This window comes from Ptiloglossa arizonensis, chromosome 3, assembly GCF_051014685.1.
Source record: "Ptiloglossa arizonensis isolate GNS036 chromosome 3, iyPtiAriz1_principal, whole genome shotgun sequence".
NCBI classification, from domain to species: Eukaryota; Metazoa; Arthropoda; class Insecta; order Hymenoptera; family Colletidae; genus Ptiloglossa; species Ptiloglossa arizonensis.
In genome coordinates, this window is record NC_135050.1 from 3,103,796 (window position 1) to 3,116,821 (window position 13,026).

Consider the following 13,026-nt stretch of genomic DNA (forward strand, 5'->3'; position numbering starts at 1 on the left):
TAAATGTTGTCTTAAAACGATAAACTGAAATGTAGAAAAGTGTTATTTTTCACGTTTCGGTGACTCATTAGTCGAGTCATCGTCGATCACGGAATATAGAGAGAACAGTTTCAGCTAGAGATTGGAATAATTTTACGACGTCATGCGAGGCAGAAATTGTAACTACACAAGATTCTTGTAAAAACCACAAAAGGAACTTGTAAAGGTCCGTAAAAATTTTATCGTTGCACCGTGGAGTGTTTCGTAAAATTGCACAACGAACCATTGAAAATGTACTATCTTATTCTCCATTTACTTTATTTATTTCTGTGCTTTTGATCGTAGGAGCATTTTCCCAAAAAGACCTTTTATGGTGCAAAATACTCCACGATCGATTGGTTCAACAAGCCGAAGAAACCATGCTCTCGTTGATCGAATATATGTACATATGCACTTCACCCTTTTGCAAATGTACCGGGTATTCCACCTGACATTCTCGTACGAATTATCTCCTCTACTTTCAATATTTAACAAAAATTGTTCCACAATGTATTGTGATTTCGTGGTGAGCAATGTCCGATAAAAATATTTGTATTTTTAACGGAGGCATAGACAAGATACAAAGGTCACCTTGGACTCTCTTTCTTCCTCTAGATAATACAATTTGCTATTTACATCAATCCTATCCGACACAGACTCTTCAGACGAGTTCAACCGTCTTCGATTGTAAAACATTTCAGGTTAACTCGTGTGTAAGGTGTTTTTTTTTCTAAATAATATTCTAAAGCGGAGGAAACATTTCGGATGTTAAAACGAGATAGAACACGCTGTGTATGCAGAATTCCGTGATCGGTATTGGTGGCTTAGATATTCTATTCGGTCAATTGGTTCGAAATCTACACACGAGTTAGACGATCGTCGAAAAATTCGATTTCCTGGGGATTCTGATCGTGGACGGATGAAATCGGATTTAAGGACTACTTACACATTTTCCTTCTACGTAGACGCGACACAAATGATCAGGAGGAAGACGATTCTTGTGGAAGTATTATTTCCCAGATGTGGTCGGAGATGCGAGATGTGTTCTCATTGGAAACGTAGCAAGGATATCAGCAATAAAAACATTCGTTTCTTTATCACTACCGCGCATTTGTTACGCTATATCGCTATTTGGTGGACAAATACAATGATGCCTTTGTAACTGTCACGGATAATAACTGTGAATTTCTATTGTTTGTTTAAAATAAAAATAAAGCGAATGGAAAGGAACTCATCGTCGCGATTACATGCCCTTCTGGACAGAGTTGTATAGTATTCGAGAACTAAAAACGTCTTTGGTAGAGTCTCGTTGACAACAGAACTTTCATTGAAGAATTGTTACAAATATTAAAGTATTCGAAGAGAACTGAAATAAGAATCGTTACAAAAGTTAGAGGATGTTAGACTGCAAGGGATACTTAAGAACAATCATCGTGCCACTCTAGGTGGATGGTTTTTAGTTTAGATTGACGATACGAGTACATATGAAACTCCACATAGAACAGTATCGTTGTTAACGTAAAAATAAAAGTTTTTTAATTTTTCTGAGAAACAGTCCATTTTTGCTAAATTAATATTCCAAAGTACATCTTTCTAGTTTCCTTTTCCATCTAATCCAAACAGTCCATTTTTGTTAAATTAATATTCCAAAGTACATCTTTCTAGTTTCCTTTTCCATTTAATCCAAACAGTCCATTTTTGTTAAATTAATATTCCAAAGTACATCTTTCTAGTTTCCTTTTCCATTTAATCGAAACAGTCCATTTTTGTTAAATTAATATTCCAAAGTACATCTTTCTAGTTCCTTTTTCCATTTAATCCGAACAGTCCATTTTTGTTAAATTAATATTCCAAAGTACATCTTTCTAGTTTCCTTTTCCATCTAATCCAAACAGTCCATTTTTGTTAAATTAATATTCCAAAGTACATCTTTCTAGTTCCTTTTTCCATTTAATCCGAACAGTCCATTTTTGTTAAATTAATATTCCAAAGTACATCTTTCTAGTTTCCTTTTCCATCTAATCCAAACAGTCCATTTTTGTTAAATTAATATTCCAAAGTACATCTTTCTAGTTCTTTTTTCTATCTAATCCAAACAGTCCATTTTTGTTAAATTAATATTCCAAAGTACATCTTTCTAGTTCCTTTTTCTATCTAATCCAAGCAGTCCATTTTTGTTAAATTAATATTCCAAAGTACATGTTTCCAGTTTCCTTTTCTATCCAATCTAACATTTAACATTACTTATCGCGGTTTCTACGCGTACAAGTGTTACTCGTGAAACCGATCCGAGAATTCAGCCATGTTAACGATCCCTCGCACATACGAGTGCAAAGTTTTCCGTACGTTAAATCGATTAGAGCGGCCGTATGATCGTTGTGACGATTAATAACGAAAGTTCGATATTGGTAGACGATGCAATTAATCAGTATCCTTCGTGCGAGTATTTCTCGCTTTCGCGTTCTCCACTGCTGTTCCATCTTGTTTCAGAGAAGCGTGGCAGACGTCGAGCGCCACGCCACCTGTGCTCACGAACAGAGAGAGAGAGCGAGAGAAGGAGAGTAGGCGACCCCTTTCTCGTTTCCTTGAACCCAGGTATATCAGTCACATCGCTAATTGGAAATCGCTCGTGCGATCTGCGGTGTCTGGAGGCGCACTGGCAATTAGGTGTGCGCCTACGGACCTGCCAGCCGCGCACCGAGCCACTATGCATTCGAGATCACCCTTTTTTCAGACCAACACCATATCTCGCGTTTCTGACCGTCTCCATTTTCACCGATTCCCCTCCTCAGACGGTTTAGTTTTCCATTTCACGGATACTTGGATCTCCGGACGCTACGAAAAACAGTTTCAATTCTTTTTACACGGTGCAACGTGGTATCGAACATTATTGATAATTGATAGATGCTCTTTCATCAGAGAGGTGTATCCTAGAGAAAACATACTCAGAGACTTGTCGAATTTTTCACAAAGTGCCTTCAAATTGACGTACATACGTGTATTATGTGCTGGTGTGTGTGTGTGTGTGTGTGTGTGTGTGTGTATGTGTGTGTTTAAAAAGGAATTTTAGGGTAATATGGTTATTCTGGGTAATACAGGCATTATTGTTCAAATGTTTTTGATATTGGAATACATCTTTCGTCGATTTTGAAAAAAATATTCGTAGAGGTGCAGGAGCACATGGTTGGTTCGTATAGCACTGCTCAAAGGCGAACGTCTTTTTTTTATGGAACTGATTTGTTTGTTTGTGGCAAAATTCGATAGAGTGTTGCGTTTTGCGCATAAAAGAATCTTAGAACGAATTATTTCCGAGATTTTCAACTACTAGGTGTTAGAATTGTCAATTTTGAAACGTGTAATGTCACTATTCGAGAAGAATACACCAATAGTTGGTGTATTGTTAATGCTAGTTTAGAAGTTTAATATCACGAAAACTATTAGGTTCAGGATGAATATACCTCGACACGTTTATAACATTGCCATAAAAAATGGGATATTCTGTCTAAGAAAATGAAACTGACCTTTGAATATTCTTGATGTCTTTACTTATGAACGAACAGTGTTCATCGCAGTGTTTGCCTTCTAGTTTCGTGTTGTCCTCTAATTTTAGAGATCAGTGCATTGGTCACTTTATACAATTACCTTAATTTAGATAAATGTGTGATAATTCACGATATACATGTCGATTAAAAGGAACCTTTTCATACTGTTAACCACAATAGTATTTGGCTTTCGAGGTAACTTTCTGACTATGTGTTTATTTAATAATAATATACACTCGAGTTAAATCGGGCAACATAATCGCCGGATAATCGAGTAAAACCATGCTTAGTGAGTAAAATAATCGAGACTAAAATGAAAGGAAGAATATCAGTTTTAAGGCAGAAACTTTATAAATATATTTTCATAAATAATACATTTAAATATTTAACCAATCGTTATGAAAGTATTACATATTTTAAATCGATTATTGTAAGAACTAGACAAAATCTGAATCGATTAAAATACGCGAGAGTCTTTTTTGTGAAATCAATGTTGCGTATGAAATTTTTCGAGGCTCGTATTTCGATTCGATATTGTTCATTATTTTAACGATCGATTTAGTCAATAATTTCTCTTGTGCCAATGTTTGTTATATGCTGATAATTTTGAGCTATTCATTTAGGCAAAAAATTAAACAAATGACTATTATACGTATATTAAGATATATTCGATTACTTTGATACATCTCTAAACTTTTCTCAATCATTTAACAACTTTTTCAAATCCTCAGGCCGTATGAAACATTACTTTACTCGATTTCAAAATTATGAACCTTACGGACATTGTATTACTCTCTGAACATGCTTCGTTACTCGGAGTTCAACATAAATTTCAGTGGATAGAAGTGATCACAGTTACAAATTCAATTTCAAATAAGTTTTATCGTTGCACTTTATAAGTGCATAGATTGATCGTTGGCGTTTTATCTTTTCAAAATTATTAACGGTCAAATACTTATCCCTTCTGTTCTAAAACTGATTACACACACTTGTATTTAAAACGTCCCAACTTTACAAACATTGACCCCGTAATATTACAGCTAACAATTCATGCAATTACATAACATTTTTCTCCAGTTCTTTGAACTCGTTGAAGCGTTCTGCCCTCTCGATTATTGTCAAACTGTGTAGTTACTATAAACATTCGTAGCACTACTACTATTACTATTACTACTATTAATAATAATATTATATGTGCTTTTTATAGATATATGAACCTAATTTAAATTATGTTGTAACAAATTGTACCCTCTTAAATAACGTTAACTCTCTTATTTTACCTCTTTTTAAGCACGTGTATGTATTTTTCTACCCACGTGTATGTAACTTCTGCTACAGTCATGTCGTTTCGTTCGATTGAAAATTCATTGTCAAGTTTTATAATTCCCTTCTCCTATTAGCATCGCTTTCCGAGCTTTTTATACTTTTTCGTGTTCCACTCTACTTCGCTGCAATTTCTCTCGTCGCTTTCTTGACTTCTGTATTACTTTGTAATAACCCTCGGTTCTCATTTCTATAATATCTGCACCCTTCAGCTTGTGTCTACCAGCCGTTTTATACGCTCTGCTCCACTTTTTCTTGCCGCCTTTTACGTTTTCCGTTAATTCTTACCCATTTTCTTACCATTCCACCTCTTACCTTTCCACCCGTTGGATTTCTCTGCTCGCTAGTTTTACATTCGTCGTTCGTCCGTCTTCGTGACTCGTATCCTTGTGAATAAGAACAGAAGAGACATATATTATAATAATGGATACAAAATAATAGATAACTCTATTGTATTTTTAATTTTCTCATCGTGCACGTAGAAACGTATAAATACGTTTAAATGATAAAAAAGAGAAGCAAAACGAATCGCTATTTCTATTAAAATTGTGCTGTACAAAATGTTTGAAAATTACTGCTTCTTCTCTTTGATAGTAATGTGTACCGTTGAAACCAATTAGGGGATTATATTTCTAAAGAACTTTGAGAACAAACTAATTACTTTATTTTACCTCACCTTCTTGATACACAATTGTGTAGTACTGATACACGATCTGAAAATAAATAAAACAAAAAGTAGGTACGTATTTACGTGCCTAAGGGGTAGTGTATAATTATTTAAATGTAATCTCAAGTACAAGGGAAACAAGAACAGATTGTTTCGTAACATGTACAAGTCAGATAAGGAATGAACCAAATCAAGTTTATCTTGATTTTTAAGTTTTACGTTGTAACGAATTGTACCCTCTTATTTTTATACGAGCTTCTCAAAACCAACCACTCTACGAATCATTCTAAGCCAGGGAACGTTTTATCATTGATCTTCTTTATCTTCTCGGTGCATCCAGTTACGCGAATTCCCTGGAAACCTTGTTCAATTTTCTGCTGGAATATTTCAATATTGTTGATGGACGATCTGTAGACAACGGATCTCGTACACTCTTGTGAGTGTAAATTCGATAAATTTAAGTCACATTCGCTGAGTTCATACATCATGTCGACCATTTCTCGATTAGATTATTCCGTCAGTACCACTTCAAACATAAAATAATGTAAAATTCTGAAACAAAACTCTAATAATAGAGTATCTCCTTACGTCCATTTGTATCGTGAATAGTAATCCACGGTATGTAAAAAAATGGAAAGAAGTGTATGTAAATAAAAATGCACAGATTTATGTACAAAGGAAAGAACTTGCTCGATTTACGAATAATTGATGTCTCTAAAAACCTATCAACGAATAAATTACACAGCAAAAAGTTATTGGTTCGTTACTTTTGAAATTTATCTGTGCACGGTTAGTTTGAAGAGTCTTAACCAATTAACAGCTATATAATTATCATACGTAGAGTATCATACGAAAACAATTGTTCAAAGATTTGAGGGAAGAGTATCGTAAAGTATTGAACGTAATTATCAATTCAAACATAAAGATCTTAACGAATTAACAGCTATATAGTTATCATACGTAAGGTATCGTACGAAAACAATTGTTCAAAGATTTAAGGGAAGAGTATCGTAAAGTATTGAACGTAATTATCAATTCAAACATAAAGATCTTCACGAATTAACAGCTATATAGTTATACGTAAAGTATCATACGTAAACAATTGTTCAAGGATTTGAGGAAAGAGTATCGTAAAGTATTGAAAGTCACGTGCATGGTAACCTGAAAAATCAGATAATTTGCAAAGGACGAACGCGATTTTTAAACACGTTCTATGTTTCGTAGAATTTGTTTGGTTGGAGGATTAATTACATACGAGGTTGAAAGACAAACGTGATTGAGTACGTATGAATGTAGAAGCGCCGGCAGATATCGACAAGTCGAGATAATGAGGAAGTACAAACGCTAGAAATCTTTTGTAATTGCACGAGAGTGTTTTTTCCTTTTTCTCGCGGTGAATCGGTAAAGTTAATTCCTCGTTATTTCGCTACCTCTGGCAACGATTAACGAGGGTGCGCAGTTATCCCTCCGCGCGAAAATCGCTGCAGGCCGACGATTAGTTCAGGGATATCCTTGGGGCACCGATAGATTAATTTCGAAATATTCTAACCGGCCCACGGAAAAGTGCATCTACTTTTATCGGGTCTCTTGATCATTCTGACCGATCTTCCGAGCGATTGGACCGAGATCGGGAAGCAAATTTTAGAAATTTCCAACACAATCGATCCAATCGTAGCGATCAATTTTATTTAATTTTATCAACATAATTAAAGATGCTTGTCGGTGTAATATAATTTAAAATATACTTAATGACGGTCTTAGACAAGTTCTTGTTTATTTCTTTCAGTCGAGTTTCGAGTCTTTTTAAGTTCAAAAAGAAAAAATACTAAATGTATAAATAGAAAATGAAAAGAAGCAAAAAGAAGTAACAGAAATTAGGAAACATTTCTAACGATAAATAATCTACATTAACAATTAGAAGGAAAGAGTTTCTTAAAGATTACTAACAAAATTTTATTTCAATTTTGTAAAATTGTTGTGTTATATTAAATGAAATTAATAGGGAATGCAAAGCATGTTTCTTATGCTAAATTTTCTTATGCTGTTCTTCTGTTATTGTCATGCATTTTATACAGCAAAATAACAACACAAAAATATATCAATTGTTGCTCAATGCAATTTTCTCTCTCTAATTGTTAACGCATATTATTTAGTTTCTTGTTTTATATTGTATATATTATAATTATTCTAATTTTCTCTTTTGTCTAATTTTTCTCAAACTTATATCTGTTTTTTTTTGTTGTTTTCTTTTCTTTTTGCTTTCACTTTCTTTTCTTATTATCGTACTGTTATGATAGGTGAATATAGAGCACACGCGTAAAAGTTATTTTAATCTCCGGGAAAGTTTGCCCTTTATTACAATAATCAAAAACATTTTAAAGACAATTTTTCACTTACATTTACATAGAGGCACATTTATAAAATATACGTACACACATATTTATAAAAAGATACAAATACACTAAAGGAAAAAAATGTCTCTCTTAAGTAACATTCTTAACACGTTTCACTTTTTTCAAGGAACAATGTTGATCGATTAATCTTGATTTTTCGAATGTTTTCTTACTCTTCGTTATTGAACAAAACTGTTCACACAAATATAAACCTACTCCAGAGTATAGTCCTCGAGCGACAAAACTTTGTGCAATAAGAAAGAAAGAATTAAACAAATACAATGTCGCGTTTAGAACCCTAAAAACGGCAAGAACTCCAGAAACAAAATTACCCACAATCCTCTTTTCTTGACAGTTATATTTATTCCTTGTTGTTTTAAACCATACTTAATTTTCACACTGTACCAGTCGACTGTTACGATTTAATTCCTAAATTACCAATCGAACACCCGTTGATTTATCTTTGTTGCTTAATACGAATTTGAAAGTAATTGTTAAAAAAAAAAAAAAAAAAAAAAAAAAACAGGGATCCAATGAAAGTCGATCTTCTGATTGCAGGATGGTCCGCATGATCGGCGATGAATTCCTTACGGAGGAAAGGGACCGCAAGTATTACGCCGATCATTACACGTGTTGCCCACCACCTCTTTTCATTATTCTCATCACCCTTGTGGAGGTAAGTGGAAATAGTTACCCTTTGTAACGTGTTATGGCTGCACGTAATTCGTGATACGCGTGCTTTGATCTCGCTGCATAAGCTCGGACTACTAAATTTTTCATGAAAATACACGACCGAAAAGTACGATATGGTTATAGGGAGGAAACGAGGAGCTAAAAATGCCTTTGACACGTGTACCTGAAACCCTCCTGTCCCCCTAATTCGAATACTGTAACGTTAGCTTTGCGCGGTGTTTCGATTAATATCGCAACGACGCTGCAGAGGGTGGCCCCGGCATTTCGACGCTGAAAAGGACCACGCCGTGCCGTTTTGTTTGCCTCGTTGTCGCTTAACCGTGTTATTAAATTCGCGAGTGTAAATTTGTTTTCCCACCGCGTGAAGAATCCGTTGTGTTAAAGTGCAGTCGTTAATTTTCGTTCGCATTGTGCGGCCAACTACCAGCCCCCGACCAGCAACTTTACGGGGGAAAGTGTAAAATGCCGCAAAAGTTCGTGTAAAATTGGAGCAACGCGCATTACGGTGAAGCATGGTGTCTGACTTCATCTTGAATTATCTCGCGGGCCCACGTACCCGGGAAAATCGTTACTTGCGCGAAACACGACGCACCGTTAATTACATACATTGTTTACGTTGGAATCAACTTCCCGGCAGATAATACCGACCGTTATACTTTTCTTTCATTTAACCAAATGTTAAACGAATCATTATACGAAAATGTAATTTATTCGTATATTCTTCGTACGTTCGTATATTATTGTACGAAATATTTACACCAACACCTGTGGCAAGTTTCCAAGTAGGAGAAGGTTCTGTAAATTGGACCACTTTCGACATTGTTTTTCAAAGTGTAGCGTGTCTAACGAACAAATGGACTTCCGTTTTTATGTTTGTAATTTTCTTGAACAAATTTTGATACGAATTTATTTCAAACGATAGAGAGTCAGTCGTTCGATCCACATTGAGAGATTGAGTGCTTAATGTGGAACATGGTTCGTACGAGTGAAATACTAAATTTCAATTTTAAATAAGTATGTTTATTTATTTATTTATTTATTTATGTATTTATGAAGGGGGTTTTTCTACTCTAGATGTTGAGAGAGAGAAATTCTTTTTATTTGCATTTTCTTGAACTTTTAGGTGTTGAAAATATATTTCTAAATTTTTTAATCGAATTTCGAAAAAATTGGAAGTCATAGAAATTAAGGGGTTATCATGTGTTCGACAAACAATAGTACCATCTTTAGAAAAATACAACGACAAAATTAATAGTTCCATTTTTTATCGAACGACGAAACTTATCGAGCAATCTATTAGTCATTGAATCTCAATAATTAAGAAATTATTACCGAAAATAATTGTTGGCTCGGATAAAAGCGTCACATATTGCGATCTTGCGATACAAGCGAGTATCTCCAAGAATTCTATTCAAAAAATTTGAAACACATCTAACAAGAATGTATCTTTATCGCCAGATCTGTTAACTATCGTTGTATTTGCAATCATTGTTTTTATATTCAAAGAATGGAACTTAAAGAAGCAGAGATACCAGTAGTGCGCTATAATGATGAGTTGAAAATAGCATAGGAGTTTGTTTCAACGAACAATTATTTGTCTTTAATTTTTGACATTAACTACTTTTCATTATTTTTTGGTTTCTACCGAATACCGATTTATTATAACCTTCCGCATAATTTTTTGAATAATTATTTTACCAATAGACCAGCATCCGAAGAAAATAAAATTGCAACTAAATGAGTTATAACCATTGTCACTGATAATTAGCTTCTCGTTCTATAAGACTAATGTTACTAATAATAATCCTTTTTCTCTCTATGTACGTTCCGAGTAACTCATTTTTCAGAATTTGTTTCCATTCTGATCAATTTTCATTTGCTTTTGGTTCCAGATAGTTAGCCTGTATTTTGTTACTATTTATGAAATTAGTGAAGTTCTATTCTTTCGCGTCCCTCGATTCTGTGTAAAATATCTTTCAACTCTAATGTTTAGTGTAAAATATCTTCCAACTCGAATCGAATCTGGGATCTACCTCTTAATCGTGGAGTTTTTACATTTTCGTAGTTTTCCTCATTGTAATTGTTTGATTTTATTGCTTGACGAGAGTTATCACTTTTATCTCTATTGTTACCTTCAAGTTCATAAATAATTTCGTCTATATTACTATTAATATAGACTTATTATTAGTATGGACTCTATATTACTATTAATATATACTTCATTAGTATTTGATATTATATCAGGATAATCGAAATTATATTAATGTAATTTTCAAGTAATTTCTTTAAGTAAGCTTTAAAAGCAATTCTAAACGACAAATGTTGTAAATTTGTCCTCTCAATATATCTTAAAACTATCCTTTTGTTCATCTTTACATAACATTTCTTACTCATATATTTCTTATGTTATGCTTTTTTGCAGATTTCAAATCTTTTTCATATGTCGAATTTTTAACAATTTTATAATAATATAATAAAACTGTTAAAACACGCCGACAAAATACATATCTTAAATCTCATTGAGACACGATTGATTCAAGAACAGAAAGAGGATGCAAAATTATTGTCTGACTTTACGATTGTTCGTTTGTTCTTGGTCGATAAATAAAAAATTGTTTTTATCCGGATCGAAATTATTTAGCCAACCTACAACATATTCGAGTCGAATGACGATTAACGTATCTTTCGTGATTCGTTACATATAAACTTTTTTCGATGCTTTCAATGGTGCAAAAAATTAATGAAATATTCTCGTTTAACAAAACTTATTTCCTTTCCTCCCATATGGAATTATTTTTGAAATAAATGTCAGGATAAAGAGTGAAGTAAGTTGTGAAAAATTATGCGCCGTTAATTTGCATTACTTTTCGACTTAATATAGGCTCCGCGTCATCAAAGGATTAGGTTAACGATGTCCAGAAGCGCCACAGTGGCCACAATACGAAGCTTGTCAACCAACCTTCCTCATTATTTTTCTTACTTTCGTGAAAGCTGCTAGCTAATGTAATTATCCTTTGCGACAAGAGTAGCCTGTTCGTGAGATAATGCACGTGTGCAACTGTGTCTCTTTGATGTCGGCCGCGTGGACGCGAAGCATGATTAATCAATTTTTAACGAGTCTAATTCTCGACGAAGAATTTCAGTCATTATACCAACATTTGTGAAAATAAATAATGCATCACCATTGACGCTTCTCTCTCCGTCCATCGACTAATTTGATATACAGAACGTCGATACGGACGTCCTGATAAATTTTTAACGAGAGTATTTTATAGCGATGTACACCAGTAAATGTCGGTTTTTAACTGAAAAAAAAAAGAAGAAAAAAATAACCAGCGTTAGTGCTTCCAGGCTGGGAGCAATACCTATTTTTTCGATAAAGCAAATATTTTTAACATTCCGAATTATTTATACAGGAATAAAAATTTGAATTTTATTATTTATTATTATGTATCTACGAGACAATTACCACTGAATTAGTGAGGTTTTCCTGATAAAGATAAGTCTAAACACGAACTCAAATATGGAGAACTTTTGGCCACCCTCTTCCCCGCAAAGTAGGATACAATTTTTTTAAATGTATTTTACAACTGATTTTTAAAGATACGCATTTATATTTTCTAAATTTGTACTTATTTTGAACGGTTTTACATTCTTTAATTTTTACTTTGATTTTCAATTACGTATTCGTGAAAGTAGTTCAGAGATTTGGAGAAAATTTCTCCAATTCAGTGATAATACTCTCATGACGGTATAATGAAAGATATAACGATTTAAATTTCAATAATATAATAGATAAAATTGGATTTTCCCGTGCGTGTTTACCGAGTAATTGGTTTACTTTCACTGAATAAAAAAACACCATGAAGGTAGCTCTATTTCAGTTCTTCGAGGTAAAATTGTTTCAGTTATTTAGATGTTTTGATGATTAGCGACAAGAGATGTCTAGTGTTACACTAATTTCTACGAGAAATTTGATTCGTATTGATTGAAAATTTCGTTAGAAAATTTATTCATACTAATCGAAAATTTCGTTCGAAAATTTATTAATGAAATAATAAAAACCTCTGACTTCTGGTTGCTAATAATTCCACATACCAGAAATATTTTGTCGATTAACTCGGAATTTCCCTGGGAAGAGATTCCGCTGAAGCATTTCTGAAAGCTTCTAAATTAATAGAATTTCATAGGCACACAACGAAATTCTACGGACCATAAAGGGTCTCAGGTGCGGCGCAGATATGTACCTACAGTATATACGCAACGCTTTCCTATCGAGGCAGCTCGTTAATTAAATCGCTAGGTACATTCCGCGGTGTAAACTGTCATCCCGGAAGTGACACGTGTAGCTACCAATCAAGACGAGTATCGTAACATCCTGTTATTGAAA

At 33.8% G+C, this 13,026-nt stretch overlaps 1 protein-coding gene across 1 annotated transcript in view; it reads left to right on the top strand.

Annotated features, from left to right (window-relative positions):
* Stet (stem cell tumor) overlaps positions 1–13,026 on the top strand; it is a 615,911-nt gene that overhangs the window by 474,445 nt on the left and 128,440 nt on the right. The window contains exon 6 of the mRNA XM_076306653.1: positions 8,502–8,619. Coding sequence (XP_076162768.1) covers positions 8,502–8,619 — 118 coding nt within the window. The remainder of the gene's footprint in view (positions 1–8,501; positions 8,620–13,026) is intronic.